The sequence below is a fragment of the Saccoglossus kowalevskii genome, chromosome 17, assembly GCF_978046115.1.
Source record: "Saccoglossus kowalevskii chromosome 17, keSacKowa6.1, whole genome shotgun sequence".
Lineage (NCBI taxonomy): Eukaryota > Metazoa > Hemichordata > Enteropneusta > Harrimaniidae > Saccoglossus > Saccoglossus kowalevskii.
The window spans coordinates 11,910,230-11,932,733 of NC_140657.1; the positions used below are offsets into that span (position 1 = coordinate 11,910,230).

General features: G+C 32.9%; 1 protein-coding gene across 1 annotated transcript in view; it reads left to right on the plus strand.

Moving 5' to 3' along the window:
* LOC100370219 (glycerophosphocholine phosphodiesterase GPCPD1-like) overlaps positions 1 to 22,504 on the plus strand; it is a 38,469-nt gene extending 15,965 nt beyond the window's left edge. Inside the window, exons 6-17 of the mRNA XM_085492491.1 lie at positions 462 to 645; positions 3,603 to 3,741; positions 4,705 to 4,774; positions 8,575 to 8,667; positions 9,927 to 10,007; positions 10,808 to 10,841; positions 11,323 to 11,378; positions 13,760 to 13,825; positions 14,585 to 14,718; positions 15,160 to 15,295; positions 18,144 to 18,304; positions 19,871 to 22,504. Coding sequence (XP_085348617.1) covers positions 462 to 645; positions 3,603 to 3,741; positions 4,705 to 4,774; positions 8,575 to 8,667; positions 9,927 to 10,007; positions 10,808 to 10,841; positions 11,323 to 11,378; positions 13,760 to 13,825; positions 14,585 to 14,718; positions 15,160 to 15,295; positions 18,144 to 18,304; positions 19,871 to 20,036 — 1,320 coding nt within the window. The 3' untranslated portion in view covers positions 20,037 to 22,504. The remainder of the gene's footprint in view (positions 1 to 461; positions 646 to 3,602; positions 3,742 to 4,704; positions 4,775 to 8,574; positions 8,668 to 9,926; positions 10,008 to 10,807; positions 10,842 to 11,322; positions 11,379 to 13,759; positions 13,826 to 14,584; positions 14,719 to 15,159; positions 15,296 to 18,143; positions 18,305 to 19,870) is intronic.

Consider the following 22,504-nt stretch of genomic DNA (forward strand, 5'->3'; position numbering starts at 1 on the left):
GATGTACAGGCTGTTATACCGGTAGTAACTTTTAAAGAATATCTGATCACAGATTAAATTTTAAAATGTTTTACCCCTGTTGCTACAATGTACCTTGGCACATCATCTGCTGAAAGCCATCACAAATACCAGTTTATAAAAGGCTCCAGCATGTGATGTGTTTAATAGTATAGACAACTAGAATGCACTGATTTACCTGGTTGTACTGGAGTCAAAACAACTAACGTTTCATCATACATGCACTTTTTATTGCACTTCTAACAAGTGTAAATATGGTGTGTAATTTGCACTGCTCAACAGAAGGCCATGCAATTGTAAAAAAAATAATTGTCTTGGCCACTAATGTGCCCTGTATGTTTAATGCTAGTTTTAATATATTCCCTTTTTTGCAAGTAAGCCTATGTTCCACGCATTTTGGAACGCGCGTTGTGTTAACTTGTGTAACTTGTTTCATTCATTAGGCATTTACCATTGAAGTTTTTGAGTATCACACAAATGAAGCCACGCCGTCATCCTCTTCCTTCTCAACATCTCCAGAATATCTCGGCGTGGCTCATCTTCTACCTCGCAATTTCAAATCTACATCTGGTTATGCTCATGTGTCTATTCATGGTAAAGATCAGCAACCAGTCGGTGAACTAACGGGTATGTGTATCAGCAGAGAAGGTACCCTGTTAAAGAATCGCAGACAATACAAAAAAAGTCACACAAGTAGACAAATGTATTGCTGTTCTTGCGTTCCATTAATCGTATGAGGTTGTTAAAATACAGTCACCGTACTGCTTGAGAACTGATGTGCCGAAATGGGGGGCATGTATGTCTGGCCATCCTTGGCCATATATTGGTGTAGTTTGAGAATTTTTTTCGGTCCAAAACAGTCCTTTTTGGTAAAAAATAAAGGCTCAAGATGTATGCTGCATTATAACATGTTGACTGTTTTTTTTCTGGAATTCACAACAGAGGTATCTCAAAAAAGCCTTCAAGTGCACATCAATTTATTTTTGGTTCTGTCCATGTTAGGTATAGGTTTAGGGTCCAAAAGTCTAATTTTTGGTTAAAACAAAGTTATAAATATGTGCTGCATCACAACTGTGATCAAATTAAGAAAATGTAGATATGCATGTTTTGTATGATTTTTTGAATTTCTCTGAAAATAGTGTGGAATTTATGTTTTTACGCTTTTTCATTCAAACTTTATATATATTTAATACACAATACATTACATGTACAATCTCTCAATCAAAGTGTATACATGTAAAAAGTTTCTTTTATTGGTCCAAAAAATTGCACTCTTTGACCGAACCAATACTTTACACGCACACCTCAAAACAAATTGACAAACATTTGTACGCTTTAGGGACAACATCAAAAGTTCAATGTAAGATAGAAAACTTAATTCCTTTAGTTTTTTAGCTCCGCTGTCGACTTTGTCGAGCGAAGCTTATCATATGAGTGATTGTCCGTCGTCGTCCGTGTCAATGTTTTACTTTTTCGACTTCTTCTTGAAAACTACAAGCCAGAATGCTTTGATACTTGGTGTATATGTACCTTGGGTAGTCCTCTCTCAGATTTGTTCATTTTGCGATGATATCTTCAATTCTCTAATTTTGGTGAATATTTTTGTCATTTTTGGTAGAAAGTGATATTTTCGACTTCTTGTTAAAAACTGTAAGTCCGATTGCTTTGATACTGTACATATTGTTCATTTTCTAATGATGTCTTCAGTTCTTTAATTGAAATGTGCATTGCTAACAGCGGAGCTATCTCAGCCGATAGGCTGCTTGTTTGACCCCATAATCATACTCTGTAAAATAGGGTCACCAGGTGGTGGGTTACCAATCCATAAACGAAATTTAAAAGTTTATGCGACTGCTTTGTTATTGACTTGATTACTTTTGATACTCCTCTTCTGGCTTGCTGTTACAATTTAGGGATAAGTCTGAAAATTTTTAAAAAAAAGCATTATAAATTTCCATCTGCGCGATCATTTGCATTCAATATCATGATTCTGTTTCTGTGAAACGTTATATAATTTTGATGTAACCAAAGAAAAATGAGACTTAAATGCAAAATTCAGAATGCTATAACCACTATTGGTAAAATGTACAAGACTAGATCAAGACAGTTTGGTAAGATATTATTTGCCATAGTATCAGTCAGAATGTTTTTTACATTTAAAAATCTAAATTCTGCTTTATTTGTGAGAATATAAATTTTAATCAATTCATTGACAAGATTTAAAATTCTCATCATTTGATTGGTGAGAATCCATATTATCATTAAAGTGGAGGATTCGTCACCTACGCATGCGTCAGATGGCCAAAGTGTGTCATTGTTTACAAACAAGCGTCTACCCATGAGCTTTTAAATTTTTAGCTTGTGTTGTTATCGTCGCATGGGACTTAAATCCCCACGCATGCGCAGGTGTCACTCTCTCGCTTTAATTTATTGGCGAGTCTTAAATTCTCACCATTTGTTTGACACATTGTTGAACGTTTGTATTTTTGCCATGGAAACAGTGCAAATTTGTATTCTCCTCATTGAACCATAATATCACACTGATACTGCTGAAAATAATATTGAGTTTTGCAGAACTAGTGTCATCTTTCTCTTTCTAGTCTTGAAATTTTAATAAATAGTGAACACATTCTTAATCATTTGTTCTGAACACGCCTGCACAGGTTTGTAGCGACTACCAATTTCCATTGCCACTGAAAACTGAGTCTATTAGTGCAGTCTGAATCCAAATCGAAATCTACCTCAACACATTTCTCAAAATGATGGTTTCAGTGCACATCCATGTACATTTTTGTATTTATTGGTGTTTTATATGTGTTCAATGGCAAAGCCTCAGTTTTAGTAAATATTTTTAATGAAATATGCGTAATGGAACCTGGTGGAAACAAGGATTGTAGAGTATTTATTTCTAAATACAAAAAAATCATTTCAAAGTTCTCTATTATATATGTTGATATATACATTTTTTGTAAAAAGTGTGAAATACTGTCGCTGTTTCAGGAAACTCAGTATTGACTTATATAAGACACGGAGTACAGGTACTTTCTGTATATGTGCGAGTCTTTGGACTAGGTCAAACCAAATCTTTTTGTCTCGTTTCTATATCTCATCTGCTTTTTGTCATTTTAATTTCACATGACAGGTATCATATATCAACCACCTTTGTACACTGTGACCTTAACTCAGAAAATCATGATTTTGAAGAGATGGGCGGTTACCTGAGTACCCCCTCTATGTGACATGTTTAGAAGTATATATTGCTTGTTTTGAAACAATTTGCATTGTCATTGATTTCCACAACATTTTTACAATGATTTAACAAAAATTTTCACACACAAAATTTATACATTTTATTATAGTATTATTTACCTATCATCAAAATTTACAAGAATAAAATTATTTGATCGAAAACAACTAGGGGACCCTGAACATAAAAATTCTGCAAAAGTAGGAGTAGACATTTGACTTGGACAGTCACTAATACAATCATGTGCAGTATTCATTGTTGGAATGCACAATCAGGTTGTTTTTTTTGAAAACTGAGTGCTAACAGAGTCTGTGTTTTTTTTCTGTTTTCTTCACAGTTCAGTATCTGGTTGTACGCTGTCTTGATACTGATCAGAGCAATATGCAAGTCAGTTATGCAAAGCACTGGAAAAAGAGACGTCCTTTGAATGTTGGTCATCGTGGGAGTGGCATATCACATGATTCCAGCTTAGCAGAGTAAGTATGATGTTAGTTCCCAATTTTGATTGAGGCTGGAATTCAGGACTTGTTATAGATTTTTATATTTGTCAAGTTTATCTGTTTCGATCTTGCATTTAACTCGATGCTTTCCAACGATGCTGAGAACCATAGTGTGAAATATATTTTCTATCAGGATCAAACTCAAAGCGTGCACTGCTTATTTGGTGATGTTTGCTGAGAAAATTGCTGCTGTATGTTCTGGTGTTACAACATTGAAAACTATTAATTCACACACCCTAATATCTAATTATTAAATGTATCTTTTGAATATGTAATGCTCCAAAAAAAGTTTAAAATTGTATCTTTTTAGTTCACTCTCTTTATGCATGTTATTGCATGGAATTCAGTATTATCAGAGAAATATAAAAATAACATATTGCAAAACTTTACAAACACGCATGTAAACTCCTGTTGAGATAGAGTGCTACACAGAAGTAAAAATATTATGACAGTTATTTCTTCATTTCATGTCATAAGGATAAAAGAAAAAGAAATAAAAATGTGGGGTCTTCGTACTCTGATCAGAGAAAATCGATGTACAAAATGGAGTGAAAATAAAATTTTGTTTTGTTTTAGGGCATTTTACTATGATTGTTTCGTATGGCTCGGACATACATGTATCTTAATATCTCAAAAATTAGTTTTCAATGTGGTTTATGGAAACCGCTGCTAAAATGGCATTTTTTGCATATTATTTAACAATTTTTATCAAAAATCAGATTAACAGTGAACCAAAATACATGTACTGTGAACTAATACCAAAAAGAATAATTGTAGACAGATTTTGAAACAAAATATTGCTACCGCCATATGCGCTAATGTAAAAAAATAGGTGGGAGGAGAAATAGTTTTGTTCTGATAAAATGCTGTTGTGTATATAAATATATATACCTGTGTGACGGATGAAAAATCTGTAACACAAATCTGTTGATTTAACAGGTTCCCTGCTCTGCATTTAGCACCGGTAAAAGAGAATACCATAGCTTCTTTTCAGTCTGCTGCATCTTGTGTAAGTACTCTACGTTTGATACTTCACTTGTCACCATATTGGTGCCAATTGTAAAGGATACTTCAAAATTGTAATCAAATTTGCTCTATTAATAGTACCGTAAAATCTGTATTAGAAGCGGTACCTCTAAAATACTGTAAAATACTTTATTTTCGTCTGGAATCAATTTTCGCTATTTTCGCTGCAGGAATGACTCAGTGAAAATAAAATCCAGCAAATATACCCTTTTTCCTATATTTTACATTCAACTCGTCAAAAATCAGTGAAAATAAATTCCATACAAAACACCTAAAATGTCTTTTCAGCGAAAATTAATTCCAGCTAAAATAAAGTATTCTACAGTAAGTCGCACCCATTCTTTTTGAATAATTGAGAACCAAACATTTCTCATATGTGTAGATGCTCTAATAGAAGCCGTATCCCCACTGTTGCATTGTACCATTTTAATATAAGCCGCAGCTTCTAATGCAGATTTTACAGTATATACACTCATGTACTTTGAAAAAGGGTTTGTATGGTCGCAGTGGGTAACAATTTAATGATTTGGTATACAACAAATGCGATATTCAGTTTATATGTGCATCTATTGCAGATGCACTTCTAATAGAGTCAATACGGTAAAGGATTTTATTAATTTCTATAAATTTCGCAATAGCTCAGTTTTTTTGCTATTTTGATGCATCAAGGGCTTTCAATAAGGTAAATCTTTGAATCTTTTTTTCCCCGAAAGCTTCTAAAGGGGAATATACTTATTTTTATAGCTAGTGCTGGTTGTCTGGTATAGAAATAAATTATTTTCTGTGGTGGATTAACATTTTGAACAGCCACCACCATTATTGACGATTCACTCCGCTAGGATTGCCCTCATAATCACTTTTGTTGGCGATCCTCTCCACTAGGATTGCCCTTATACAACGTGTAATCACTTCTGTGGCGCTGTGTGTGTGATTTTCAGTGTTTTCACGTATTATTACTTCTATGATTTTTTTGGCTTGGCCGATTTTGCTCAAACTTGGCAGAAAAGTCACACCTTCACTCTAGTTAGGTTAAAAAATCTGGAAACAAATTTTGGCCCATTGTTTCCATGGCAACAGCCAAAAAACTGATTTTTAGCTCCGCTGTCGACTTTGAGTGATTGTCCGTCGTCGTCCGTGTCAATGTTTTACTTTTTCGACTTCTTCTTGAAAACTACAAGCCTGAATGCTTTGATATTTACTGTATATGTACCTTGGGTAGACCTCTCTTAGATTTGTTCATTTCATGATGATATCTTCAATTCTCTAATTTTGGTGAATATTTTTGGTAAAAAATGATATTTTCAACTTCTTGTTAAAAACCGCAAGTGCAATTGCTTTAATATTACATATACAGGTACTACATGTGGACCTCTCTCAGATTTGTTCATTTTGTAATGATATCTTCAATTCTCTAATTTTGGTGAATATTTTGGTTATAAAGTGATATTTTTGACTTCTTGTTGAAAACCGCAAGTCCAATTGCTTTGTTATTACATGTATAGTTACTACATGTGGTTCTAACTCAGATTTGTTCATTTCATGATGATATCTTAAATTCTCTAATTTTGATGAATATTTTTGTAATTTTTGGTAAAAGGTGATATTTCCCACTTCTTGTTGAAAACCGAAAGTCTGAATGTTTAGATACTATACATTTTGTTCATTTTCTAATGATATCTTCTGTTCTTTATTTGAAATGTGCATTGCTATAACAGCAGAGCTATCTCAGCCGAGAGGCTGCTTGTGTTATAAACCGACAAAAGCTTTCACGTTCATGTTCTACCATGACAGCAGCCAAAAACATGTTGCTTGCTTTTTGAGCCGAGCAGATCGCCAACCAGCCTACCTGCTTGTATTCAGTATGTGTGTGGATGGGTTGCGTTGCGTGATTAGGCAAGTTGGTTATTTGGACAGTCAGTGCATGAACCACCTATTATATGCACACGTCTAAAAAACGCTGATGTTAATACTGTTGTTTTGTTGTGCAAATATTAGCTAATCTGCTGAATTGTCTGCTCGCGTTCTCACTTAGTAAAAACACCGGTGTTTTGTGCCCTCAATGAATCATATCACAGAAAGGTCAATAAACGAATGGAAATGTCAGTCAACAAAGTGGTGTCCCCGCTGGTAAATGCGTTTGCTTTGTTCCTGTTTTCCCGTGTGTTTTAAGCTAGAGATTTTGTTAGGTCGAACATGACCAAGAAATGATCGGTTCATGTTCATGCTGTATGAATAGCGTAACAATATACCCAGCATCCCGAGCGATTTGGATTTGACAACAAGGAAATTACTGGTGTGACACACGGCACATTGCGTTGTGCAAGAGCCAGTGTGACAATGGCGTTTAGGATCTGGTCCACCCCTTTTATGTCGGTGTCAAAAACGCAGACAGCGTATTCTGTTCATACACACATTTTAACAACCTACTCAAATAAAAGGCGTTGTGACAACAGCTTATTTCGTCCAGTGAGAACACCACTATTGTGTTGATTTGTTCTTCAGTTAAAGGGCTCAACTGTCTGGTTGATGAATCTTGCATGTATGTAGCTGCCCATACTTAGTGCACCATCTAAGCCGATATGATGGGCCACTAATGCACAAAGCTTTGCTATGATGCAACTACTGTAAAATGACTAATTTTCACTGGGTTTAAATTTCACTGATTTACCATTTCAGGCATATTCATTGGGTTTTAAATTGACAGTTTCGTCATTTAGATAATGTGTTCTATGCTAAATTTTACATATTAACTGGGTTTTAATTAATAGCACATTTTCCAGTCAGCTAAATTAAAACCCAGTGAATAATTACCCCCTTTACAGTATTTAACTTACTGCCACACCAGTCGCGCAACAGAAAATTGTACACTTGAATCTCCCTATAGTTACAGAATATGTAATTTGATAAAAGGATCAAAATTCACATTTTCTATTCAAAGTGTAAAAACAAAGAAAATCCAAGGCTATAACAATTTTCTTTGTGTCTTAAGGGACGATGTCAAAAGATCGATGTCTGTTAAAAAACTTAATTCCTTTAGTTTTTTTCCAAACCCCCCTACCCCCCACTGAAACTTAATTGATAAATATTGGTCATGGCGTCAGACTATATTCACCATTAAATACAAATTGATAATCGGACAGTAGTATTGCATAGCAGTTGGTTGTCGGGTGGGTGTAAAAAGATTTTACAAATGCACCTAATTTGACGCACAGATTTACACTCGAACCAAACCATTTTTCTGTTTTTTTCCCTTTTCGGTTATTTCTGTCCATGATTGGATAGAAAAAACAAACAAACTACAAATACTCCAAGATTTTTTTGACTTCATTAAAAAATAAAATCGTTTTTGTAGGATGGAAACTTTTTGAGGTCAAAACTCCCCACCCCCAAACTAAAGGAAACAAGTTTTTTATCCGACATTGATCTTTTGACGTCGTCCCTAAGTCACCTATACAGTCACAATTTAATTTTGTTCTTGAAGACTACTTCTCTTCAGTCAATAATGTAACTCAATTTTATTTTGGGGGGATTTTTATTTTGACTGCCTACAATATACATGTATATTATCATGCCTGTTAGAGGGCACACTTCAAATAATGCTATTTTCAATTTTAAAAACTAGATTTATTTATTTTTTCAACACAATATGAGGTTTAGTGTATTCCTAAAATATTTTTTAATAAAGTACTACCAGTAGTTTTGTTTTAAATGACAGCTTTAAGTTCAAGTAGTATATTTCTTCTCAACGTTGTTTTTATGTTTGTTTTTTTTTCATTTACACAGGGAGTTGATATGATTGAATTTGATGTATTGCTAACCAAAGATCGGATACCTGTAGTATTCCATGATTTCAGTGTCTATCTCAATATGAAAAAGGTAATGCACTTTCATTTTAGTACAGGCACAGAGTATGTTCAGTTTGGGTAGGTTTCAAGTTATTATCTGATACTGAAAAGTTGGTACATGCATTCATATCTTCTCGCTTAGACAGCTGTAATTCATTATTGTCTGGTCTCCCTGTAACTAAGATAAAACCTCTTATTCGTGTACAAAATGCAGCAGCCCGCCTTGTCACTCGTGCTCGAAAATATGACCACATTACAGACATTTTTATTAAACTTCATTGGTTACCAGTTGTACAAAGAATCAATTTCAAATTACTTTTACTAGTGTATAAATCTTTGTATGGTTTTGCCCCAAATTATCTATGTGAATTAATCGAATTTTATGTACCTAGTCGTAGTTTAAGATCTGAATCAAAGTTTCTTATTAAAACTCGTCAGGTGTGTAGTAAAAAGTCCAAGGTGTTATACAAAGACCGTGCTTTTGAAAATTTAGGTCCTAAACTTTTTAATGAATTACCTCTGTCTGTTCGTTCTAGTCCTTCAGTAGACATTTTTAAATCCAGACTGAAAACGCACTTATTTAAATGTGCTTTTAATATTTGACTGATTGTTTATTGTATCAGCGCCTTTGATCTTCATATGTTGGAATTGTTGCGCTTAATTAAATAAAGTTATTATTATTATTAAAAGTTATTATTATTATTTGCAGAGCCCTCTTTGCCTTTGCGTGTAAAATTGCAAAGCTTGAAATTCACTGAGGATATGGAGGCAATTGCTTATACATCCAACTTGAATACTCTGATGCCTTTCAAAAGATTCAAATATTTCATTAGCATTCAACAAAACATGTTAATAAAGCAAAAAATGTTCCTTCCCCGCCCCCAAAACAGTTAGTTTGACTTTATTTTTCCATGTCAAACCTGCTACCTTTAATTTGTAATGCTTCCTTTGATTATACTTAAAGCGGCAGGGTCGTCACCTGTGCATGCGTGGGAATTGAGTCCCAAGCGACGATAACAACACACGCTAAAAGCGCAAATGCTCATGGATAGACGCTTGTTTGTAAACAATGTTATTCAGTGGTTGATTTAGAAATGGCCACCTGGCATGCACACCAACTAAAACAGCCATTACTCGTATAATGCAGTGTGATTATAATGTCATTGTAAAAGTACAGCCACTCAAATACAAATTCTGCATTCCAATATTTGCTCAAAAATGAAAGGTGAGCATTAATAACATTTATTGCTTGAAAAACCAGCTATTTATTCAGTCTCTTGTCATCTTCAGAAATTAGCATCTGAAGACAGTGTTGAGTTGTTTGAAGTTCCTATAAGCGAGTTGACTCTGGACCAGTTACACCTTCTGCGGGTAAGTCAAGGTATATGTTGGAGCATAGGGTCTATGATTGCAAAGATTTATGGTCAATTACTGTGGAATACTTTATTTTCGCTTGGAATTAATTTTCGCTGAAGGAATAATTCAGTGAAAATAAAATCCAGCGAATATACCTTTTTTTCTATCTTTTACATTCAACTGACTAAAAATCAGTGAAAATAATTTCCATACAACACACCTAAAAAGTTATTTCACCGAAAGATAATTCCAGTGAAAATAAAGTATTTTACAGTACTTCAATTTTGTGAAATGTAATCATGAATTCCTATGATTGAAATACCAGTAATAATTAATATTGATAAGTTTATGTTTTATCCTATATAATGTGTACATGTAGTAATCGTAACAAGAGATCAGATTGATATAGACTGCAACAGTAGCATCACAACAGCAATATGGATTTTTTCTAAAGAGGCAACAATGTTATTGTTTCTTAGTTTGATGTTTAAAAATAAATACAAAATAAATAACTGAAAAGAAATAATAAAACAATCCACAAAAACAAAACAACTGACAAGTACCATACACTACATCATATCATATCAGTAAGAGAATGATATAAACTCTATGGTATACATGTTAGATGTTTTGAAAAAATTTAGCTTATGCTGCTTTACATGTGGTACTCGCCATGTATAATTCGGAGTCGTATATTATGCTTAATTGAATATAAGAAAAGTTTAAGTGACTGATAGCAATAATCAACATTTTCACACACTTTAATACAGACATTCTAAGCAGTCATTTTCCTTATTTTGTTTCATTCACTGCAGGTAAGCCATTCCAGCCGAGCCAACCATCCACAGGGTATGTATAACTCTTAGTATTTAGTTATAATTATAATATATAAACATGAAATAGGATGGCTTGCGCAGGACCGTGATGGCTTGAGGAGATATGTTGGCGCCTTATGCTCCACCCGGAGTGAAGAGGAGTAACTAATAATATATAAACATACATAGTTATTTGACATTTATTGAATAGCTAAAAGAATTGCATTATTTATAAGTATATAAATGTATGCAAAATGGCATAGCAAGTGTATTTTCTCTATTAGCATTTCTACTAAAGTGACATAAGTGCTTTTGTTGTCAAAAAAGTCATATTTTACTAATGTTTAACAGCTTTTACTTTTAGTTACTAATTAATTAATTAATTAATTTTGTCTGTATGCCATGAGTGCATGATTTGACCAGATATTTGACCATGGCCTTTATTTAGGCTTTAAGAAAGCATTTTATTGAATCAGTTCCATTTCATAATTATTTTCTGTTTTTGCTGACAATAGATGGTCCGGATGATGAAGACAACCCAGATTTGCAGCCATTTCCAACCTTGAGAAAGGTAAATGTTTATATCAAGTATATCTATAATGACTCCTCTTTTCATGATTGTATGTACCTGAGTTGAATTGGGTTGTTTGCAAATGTCATCAAGTTTGGTGCATCCCTGCAACCACCTCGTACATCTACATTTTGTCATCTCAATTGGTTACTTCAAATGATAGATATGTTTGCATAATGCAGATAAGCTAAATAATAATATTGCTTGCATGTGCTACTTGTATACACCTAATAAATATATTGTAAAAGAGACACCTGTCTGCTCATTAGTATTAATCAGTATTTTCTTCCCAAGCATGCTGTTTTTTGCTGAAATGTTCAGTATGTATGAGATGGTTGCAGGAATGCACTGAAATGCCTGCCTGAACTTTCAATAGAGACCATAGTGGTTATTGATACGTTAATTTTCTATAGTTATAATATGCACACTGTAAACTATCTAATTTTAACTGCTAGAAATTTTCCTAATTTCAAGATTTTTACTGCATTCATGGAGAGAAAAAAATGTTGCAAAAGTGTGTTGTAAATCCCTTTGCAAAATGAAAGTTGTTTACAGTATGTCAATGATATATACTGTTATGCTTAAGTATGGTGATGGTGAAAATATTGTTATATTCTGCCTGGATTCCCAAACATGCAATGTTCTATTTGGGAGAGTGGCATCCTATAAGATTGTGAAAACTATCAGGCCCATGTACTGTTCCTGTTGTGTAAATTAACCCTTTGAACGCCAACTTTTCTATATTTTTTTCACAAATCGGGATCAAGACTTTGTAATCAGTGGGGAAATTCTGCCACTTTGGTCTTAAATTAGTAAAGAGATTAGTGATACATATTAAAATGTTCAGAAGCTTGAAGTGCCATGTATTATCACCAAGAGTAGCAAATTTTCAACAGAATGATTGGCTTTTTTCTCCCATGCCAGCCTTCACAAGAGCTGGGACTACCAGATATCTTTATTATGTTCTTTCAGTAACGAATAAATTGATAAAATAAATAAATAATTAAAATAACTTATTCAAGGTCAGTAGTCAACAGCATTCAGGTCAGCAAAAAATGGTTGAACAAATATATGTATGAAATACTTGAGAATGATACAAAATTTATGTATATGGCTGTAATAAGGTATATATAATATTTCATAACAGTACGTTTATGAACATTGCACAACAGACATCGGCCTGCAGCATGGTCATGACTTAAGCATGACTGTAAATGTAAAGAACAACTGATGGTGTTGTTCAAGTCAGTATAATATCATTTACAGTGCACATGGTTGGCATAATCTCATTTACAGTGCACATAGTAGGCATAATCTAATTTACAGTGTACATGGTTGACAGTCTAATTTACAGCATACATAGTTGCATAGTCTAATTTACAGCATACATAGTTGCATAGTCTAATTTACAGTGTACATAGTTGCATAGTCTAATTTACAGCATACATAGTTGCATAGTCTAATTTACAGTGTACATAGTTGCATAGTCTAATTTACAGCACACACAGTTGCATAGTCTAATTTACAGCATACATAGTTGCATAGTCTAATTTACAGCACACACAGTTGCATAGTCTAATTTACAGCATACATAGTTGCATAGTCTAATTTACAGTGTACATAGTTGCATAGTCTAATTTACAGTGTACATAGTTGCATAGTCTAATTTACAGTGTACATAGTTGCATAGTCTAATTTACAGTGTACATAGTTGCATAGTCTAATTTACAGCATACATAGTTGCATAGTCTAATTTACAGCACACACAGTTGCATAGTCTAATTTACAGCATACATAGTTGCATAGTCTAATTTACAGTGTACATAGTTGCATAGTCTAATTTACAGTGTACATAGTTGCATAGTCTAATTTACAGTGTACACAGTTGCATAGTCTAATTTACAGCATACATAGTTGCATAGTCTAATTTACAGTGTACATAGTTGCATAGTCTAATTTACAGCATACATAGTTGCATAGTCTAATTTACAGTGTACATAGTTGCATAGTCTAATTTGCAGTGTACATAGTTGCATAGTCTAATTTGCAGTGTACATAGTTGCATAGTCTAATTTACAGTGTACATAGTTGCATAATCTAATTTACAGTGTACATAGTTGGCACAATCTCATTGACAGTGTACATAGTTGGCACAATTTCATTGACAGTGTACGTAGTACCGGTAGACATAATCTTCCTTACTGCCTTTGCTTCATTCATTAATTACTCAGTACTGGCTTCAGGTTTCTGTCACACAGATTACTAACAATGAAAACTGATATAGCTACAGCTTCTTCCATTCAGACTGTCGTTGTTCCCTTTAATAGTGATATCATTGTAATCTGTTAGTAAAACTATGAGCTTCTTGTATTTTGTTACAGGTATTTGAAAATGTACCAGATCATCTTGGATTCAACATTGAAATTAAATATCCACAAATATACGCGGTTAGTAAATCATATTTGTTTTTTCCTGTAATATTTGATATATGCCAGCTTTAGAATGTTAGTCAATATATATTTGAAGCATTTAGTGTCAAAGCCTTTGTTGTGTGGAGTATTGTGAATAAGAAGGCTTATGTATCATGTTCCATGTATGCAATCATAATTTTCAACATTCATGGACTGATTTTGAACTGATTTGCAGTGGGGTCGTTACAGTATGGCCCAAGCATGCATCAACATTTAACTAGTGTTTTAGCTGGATTAAAACTAGAGATTCACTCGCTTTTAAAATTGCCACATATCTAAATTTTGTAGCATTATGGAATCCTGATACCCTTTCTTTTGCAAATCAGATTGAAAAATGCAATTGTTTCTTAATCCATTTTGGCTATAGCTGGCTGATGGCTGTTTTAATTTAACAAAGGCTCTTCTAGAAACACATGTACGCATTTACATCTATATTAACTTACATAGTGTCATGACTTGTGTTTTTGAGAGATTTTACTATACACCACTGTAGATGACAGACTACACAACCTAACACAGATTTAAATGCTGTTTGTTTCATTTTGTCACTATAAGAGTGCATGAATTCTAAGAATGGTTTATTGTTTATGTATTTAAAAAAAAAAAAAATGCCGATCAAGACATGTACCTCATGAGAAAATATGTCCATTTTGCATTCAAAAAAATAATAGTCCATCACACATTACCAATTCTATCATTAGCTTACATACCTGTATGCTTCATGTTTCTTTATAGACTGGAATTCCCGAGCAGAAGAGTGAGTTTATTGAAAGAAATGTATTTGTGGATACGATATTGAAAGTTGTATTAGAGTATGCTGGTTGTAGACGAATCATTTTCTCATGTTTTGATCCTGATGTTTGTACCATGTAAGTAATGAGGGAAACACAATGATTCAAATCATCTGAAGTCATGTTAAGAATTAATCTCGTCTAATTTTCCAGAATACACACAGAATAAATACTTGTATCTTCAAACTTCACCATTAAAAATCATCAGGCTGAAAATAAATATTAGTGCGTTTCCTATAACGTGCATTTCTAAAGATAGGGTCATTTTTTTTAGTCATTTCCCTCCTTCATGAAATCAATTTCTTTGATCTATTATGCTGATGAATCCCATGTTTAATAATGTTTCCAGTAAAAATCTTCTTAATATTATTCAAAAATTGAGGCAATAAAATCAAGTTTCATTTTGTCCATCGGAATAGGTGATTTTGTGTCATAAATTCATGTTTGGGCAATAAAGGTTTTATGGTAGGCATGAATTTTAGGTAGGGTCTCAGCCAGCATATATTTTTTTTATTGAAGGATACAACTGAAACAAAATAAATTTCCAGTTTTATTTCTGAACTATGGAGAAACTGACAGATATCCCAGCTTCACAGATCAACGATGTCAAGAACCATCCACTGCAATGCTATGGGCTTTATCTCAAGGCTATTTGGTGAGTATGTGTGCTGAGCAGTTTGCATGTCTGTTTGTCTGTACATGTATGCAAGTCTGTGGTCTGTTCCACTGATACATGTATCTCAGGAACAAATGATCACATTTTAGTGAAACTTGTTAATAGATGGCTGGATTAATGCATGGACCTGATTAATTTATGATTGTAATCTGTGAATATTAATTGCCTAATTTGCATATGAATTAGCCAATTTGGGATTGTGAAATATTTCTCAGAATGCATATGTCAATTTCGTGAGCTCTCATTTGAACTTGCTTAACTGACAGCATGCCACCACACAAGCATTTGAACTGTAATTGCATGCCATTCGCCTCCTCAACTAAGACTATTTTTTATCTGTAAATAGTTTACAACGAGATTATCTGTAAATATTTGTTCACATAAATTCATTTTGGAGGCTTCCATTGGAGTCAATTCCGTATACTGGCATCCATTGATGGAATGAAACTTCCAATCATTTGTTGTACTGTTGATGCACTTCAGGGTCCATTGTCTGTCATCATGGCATATCATAACATTTTTAAATAATATAGTTTCAAAGCAATGATGGTTGACTTTGTTTTTACATATTATTTGACATTGAATTGTTTAGTAAGGTGTCAAGTCCATTGGCAATTACTTTCGCAATTGTTTGGTGAATTTTTGTAATTTAAAGGCTCCCAAAATTCTTACATTATTTTGGATTTCAAAATGTTTGTTTATCCTAAACAAACAGCAAAATGAACTATTATATGGTATATAATAAAGTACGAACTCAACAATATCGGTAAACGGTTTCATCTTTATTAGAATCCCGTTCACAGAAATACAGACTGCACAGCTCCAGTAAAACACACGGAGCAAGTGTCTCAAAGTACTGCACATGCACAGTTCACTACATAAAAGGTCAACCGGATATTTACCCTAGTGCATGCTGGGAGTTTACTGCACTGCATGCTGGGAGTTTACCATACAGCAAGTTAACACTATAGACCTGAATATGTTTAATAATCAATTAACCTCTTATTTTAGTTTTTATTGACCACACAATCAAACTGATTGCATAAAAATAATTCACATACATGCTGAAACCTACCAATATACTTTTTGACTCGCGTGTGCGAAGCACAAAAGGGACTCTTTGCAGTTACCCTGTCTGTATGTCTGTATGTCTGTATGTATGTATGTATGTATGTATGTCACTTTTTTTGTTCCACCGTTATCTCAAGAACCACTAATCAAATTTTGATGAAACTTGGTACATAGATGCTCTGGGATAATGCGCAGAGTTGATTAGGTTTTGGTAAAAATCTATGAATATTAATTACCTAATTTGCATGATAATTAGCTGATTTTTAGCTGTTCCAAGACTGTTCCACTGATATCTGAAGAACCACTCATTGGATTTTGATGAAATTTGGCACATGGATGCTCTGAACTAGTGCGCAGATTTGATTAGTTTTGGGTAAAAATCTATGAATATTAATTACCTAATTTGCATGATAATTAACTGATTTTAAGCTGTTCTATGACTTTTCCACTGATTTTTGAAGAACCACTCATTGGATTTCAATGAAACTTGGCACATGGATGCTCTGAACTAATGCACAGATTTGATTAGTTTTGGGTAAAAATCTGTTAATATTACTAATTACCTAATTTACATAATGATTAATCAATTTTCGGCTTTTCCACTGATATCTCAAGTACTAATCAAAACATTTCAATAAAACTTGGTGCATAGGTGTCCTATGACACTGCACAGACCTGATGGTTTTTAAGGGTAATATCAGTACATATTAATTACCTAATTTGCATAATTAATTAACTTTCAGCTTTTGATATTTCGAGTAGTAATGATCACGTTTCAATGAAACTTGGTACATAGTTACTTGAGGACTTTGCAGAGACCTAATTAGTTTTTTGGTAAATATTTGTGCATATTAATCACCTTATTAGCATAATTAGTTAATTTTCAGCTTTTCACCTAATATCTCAAGTACTAATCATCACATTTCAATGAGATTTGCGACATAGATATTCTAAGACTATGCAGAGACCTGATTAATTTTGAGATAAAAAATTGTGCCTATTAATTACCTAATTTGCATAATTAGTTAATTTTTTGCTGTTCTATGGCTGTTGCACTGATGTCTAAAAACCACTCATTGGATTTCAATGAAACTTTTAAATAGTACCCATCACATTTCAATGAACCTAAGACTATGCACCATATTAGTTTTTGGTAAATATTTATGCATCTTAATCACCTAATTAACATAATTAATTAATACTAATATCTCAAGTATGGATCATCACATTTGAATAAAACTTGGTACATAAATGCTCTAGGACAATAGACAGCCTGATTAATTTTGGGTTAAAATCTGTTCATATTAATTCTCTAATTAGCATAATAATTAATATTTTTTTGGTTCTAATCACATTCCAATGAAACATGGTACATTGTGCAGACCTTATTAGTTTTACACCTAAATCTGTTCATATTAGTTACCTTATTTGCATAATTAGTTTTCAGCTATTCCATCAATATCTCAAGTATAAGTAATTTTGAATTAATTTTTAATGTGTCTCCAAAACTCTCAGCACACGGGAGTTCTTTCTAAGCTTTCTTTGATTGTATGCTTTATATTTGGTTGAAAGCCAGCAGCAGCTATTTGTGTTCAGAGTATATTTATCTGTAATTACTCCTCTAGAAAACCACACCCCTATAGGTCACATTCAATCCAGCTTTGTAACTAGCATGAACATGGCTCTGCAACCTCTTATTTTTCAAGTTCTTATGAATATGACAATAATATAATAATGTTTTCTTTGATTACTCAAGGGTCTGAGTTCTCACACTGAGGACTTTTTGAATGAGAAGTGGTTGTTGACAGCTGTCAAAGAATCTGGGTTGGTTTTATTTTGCTGGGGAGAAGACAATAATAAGCGTGAAGTTATGGCAGAGTTGAAACAATTTGGAGTGGATGCCATAATTTATGACAGGTATTCTTTTCATTCTATCAGATACGTGTATGCACTTTCAAAAATAGATCATTTTGCCATGCATTTTGTCCTTCCACACGTTTTTGACCAACAACAATAAATTTCTCCCAGGCAAAAAGTACTTTCAACCACAAATTTTCACCTATAAGTCATAGCAGTGGAAATTTAACTTGTGTTCAACAATAAATTTTTATGAAATTTGAACTTACAGAAACAGCCACAAGTGATAAAATTGAAAATATGTCTAGCAAAGTATACAATTTACTGTAACGTCTCAGCAAATCACTTCAGAACAAAAGTTAAAACAAACTGAATTTTGTATTTTTTAGCTCCGCTGTCGACTTTGTCGAGCGGAGCTTATCATATGAGTGATTGTCCGGCGTCCGTCGTCGTCCGTGTCAATGTTTTACTTTTTCGACTTTTTCTTGAAAACTACAAGCCTGAATGCATTGATAATTGGTGTATATGTACCTTGGGCAGACCTCTCTCAGATTTGTTCATTTCATGATCATATCTTCAATTCTCTAACTTTGGTGAATATTTTTGTCATTTTTGGTAAAAAGTGATATTTTCGACTTCTTGTTAAAAACCGCAAGTCCAATTGCTTTGATATTACATATATAGGTACTACATGTGGACCTCTCTCAGATTTGTTCATTTTGTAATGATATCTTTAATTCTCTAATTTTGGTGAATATTTTTGTCATTTTTGGTAAAAAGTGATATTTTCGACTTCTTGTTAAAAACCGCAAGTCCAATTGCTTTGATATTACATATATAGGTACTACATGTGGACCTCTCTCAGATTTGTTCATTTTGTAATGATATCTTTAATTCTCTAATTTTGGTGAATATTTTTGTCATTTTTGGTAAAAAGTGATATTTTCGACTTCTTGTTAAAAACCGCAAGTCCAATTGCTTTGATATTACATAAATAGGTACTACATGTGGACCTCTCTCAGATTTGTTCATTTTGTAATGATATCTTTAATTCTCTAATTTTGGTGAATATTTTTGTCATTTTTGGTAAAAAGTGATATTTTCAACTTCTTGTTAAAAACCGCAAGTCCAATTGCTTTGATATTACATATATAGGTACTACATGTGGACCTCTTTCAGATTTGTTCATTTCGTAATGATATCTTCAATTCTCTAATTTGGGTGAATATTTTTGGTTAAAAGTGATATTTTCAACTTCTTGTTAAAAACCACCGCAAGTCCAATTGCTTTAATATTACATTTATAGGTACTACATGTGGACTTTTCTTGGATTTGTTCATTTTGTAATGATATCGTCAATTCTCTAATTTTGGTGAATATTTTTGTCATTTTTGGTAAAAAGTGATATTTTCTTCTTGTTAAAAACCACAATCATTTATGGTGAAAAATGATATTTTTGAATTCTTGTTGAAAACAGCAAGTCCCATTGCATTGATACTATGCATATTGTTCATTTTCTAATGATATCTTCTGTTCTTTAATTAAAATGTGCATTGCTAACAGCGGAGCTATCTCAGCCGAGAGGCTGCTTGTTTAACTAAAAATATTTGTTTGTTGGATTGACAGAGTTCATGATCCAGACGAACCAAAGGAGAATATCTTTCTTGTCGAACAGCGAGATAAGCGTTATTTGATGAATACTATTGCACAGTTGAGCACAGAAGATACATTTTCCAGTTTGACCGGCACTTCTGCATTACCCAAGAACCTTCCAGAAAGTTCTTGTGATTAAGGAAAGATGAATGGTAGACTGTGAATCAATGGATTTTCCCATTCTTTAATAAATACTTTCCATTTCCAGACACAATTGGTTTATTGTAGTATTTGCTGATTTAGATTTTAACATTGTAATATTATAAGTCATCTGTGATGGCTATAAATTATTAGGAATTTACACTCTATTAGTTGTAATGTTAGTTTGTTTTTTTTTAATCGAAAATTTTATGATTTGCCATCTCTTAAAAAACTAAATTTTATAAATTACAGTACCATGGTACTCATTTTTGGGTGGTATTTATATTAAGTTAAATCTAAGATAATATTACTGAAGGCTTGTGAAATTTTTCTGCATGGAGTATCTTCATAATATCGACAATATGCATATCTATGAATATGTATTAAGATATGAATATTTTCAGGGATTTTGTTCGACATGATTCTATTGTCAATTAGTCTCATCTTTAGAATAAACTTTGTAAATATACAACTAATACAGTTTTACCTAAAAATACAACTGCTCTGGGGTGTTATGTTTACAAATGTGTTATTGACAGCTATTGATTCAGCACGCACAGTGCAAGTTTTGTCTACCCGGAGGATGTCTGCAAAACTGTAGGTGTGTATTGGATACCTTTATTGTATCATCAGATGCTTATGGTTATACCATAATCCAAACTAATTTTTATCCAATATTTGGATATATTATAAACAAATTTTTTTGTCTAAATCTTACAATTTGCAACATTGGTGATAATGTCACAATAATCTTTGTAATGTGTATCTTATCATTTGTTATGATATAGGTGAAAATTTAGATTAAGTAAAATGTTTAACATGGAAATAAGCAAGTGAGTACAAGCACACACTATATTTAGAATAAAATGTTAGTACATGTAATAGAATTACTTTCTAAGATGTTATTTAGATAGCAGTTTTCTGAACTATCTATATTTTTCTTGCCTAAAGTTTTGCCATTATTAATCCATGTTTATTAATTACCAACCTTGTATAAATGGGTTTGTGTGACCTCATTAATATAAGTGTAATATCTCAAGCACTGTTGCAGATAAGGAAATGCAACTAGTGCTATAGTTGAGGCATTTGATAAAAAAATACGACTAACATATTAAATGACTGTATATGGTCATGTGATCTAATTAATATGCATAACTACTATATTAACACTGCTGCAACTAATGACATGCAACCATTGCTGTAATAAAAGAATTTGACAAGATACGACTAACATACATGTCCACATATGGTCAGGTGATAATATGCATAACTGCATATGGTAAAATGCATAACTGTAACACCTTGAACAAAAGCAAGTATGTGGTCAAAATATGAATAACAACTTAAATGATTTTACTTCATGTGATCAATACAATTTTTGCTTTATGTGAATTAAAAATATGCTTCTAATATAGTAAGTACTTCATGCCTGCATACCCTTAGCACATGGAAGTTCTTTCTAAGATTTCTTTGATTCAATCCCTGTTTAGATGAAGTTTGGCTTCTGTCCATCTGTGCTTTGACCGATCACATTCAAACTAATTGGCAACACAAAGAACATGTATGTAGATTTAATACTTGATATGCACGTTTTTTTTACAATTTGATTAAATATGGCTGGCTGGTGACCATTTGTGTTTTCCAATTTTCCAAACTCCTGTACTTAATTGTGGCTGTAGCCATTCCTCACGGATGAACAGTCGGAATTTGAACTTTGTAACAAGATCATGCATTCTGGGTTACAGGTGCATGTCATGTACATGTATTTTTTCGTGATTCAATTAGTCACCCTTTTTATTTTCCACCCATATTGATTCCTCACTAATATATCTCCTGATTCAGTTGAAAGTGTCCACACAAATACTATACTCGTATCACAATTATAACGAGGACTGTTTTATGATTTGATCAAATTTAAACTTTGCCCCAACTAAATTTAAAACTGACTGAAATCACTTTCACCATTTTAATATATCCCATTTTCGTATTAATACCAAGTTTATTTTAACAAATGTTTATTTGGTAAAATGTTTATATCCAAATTTCAGAACGCTTTATACCTGCGATTTATACCTGTGCAGGTAAAATTTGCATGGCACTAAGTATCAACTCTTTGAAATCATGGGGAATACTTTGTAGAAGCTCATTTGAAAGTCAGGGTTAAGAACCTTTAATTTTTGTGAAATTGTTTCCATAGATTGTTGCCAATAGTCCACTCATTTCAGGAAATTTCCTTTATTGTTAAATGCAAGTGCTACAATTCTTGTGTTCTAGGCAACTATTTATTTCTCAGGACATCTACGAGTCTGTGACGTTAAAATAATTTTTTTTTTTTGGAATAAAAGTACATGCGCTAACATTATTTGCTAACAACAACAATATTTCTCATAATGGATGTTTTATGTTTATTTTTAATTTTTAGAGGGAGTTGTGAAATTTGGGGCAATAAAATATGTTTTATTTCCA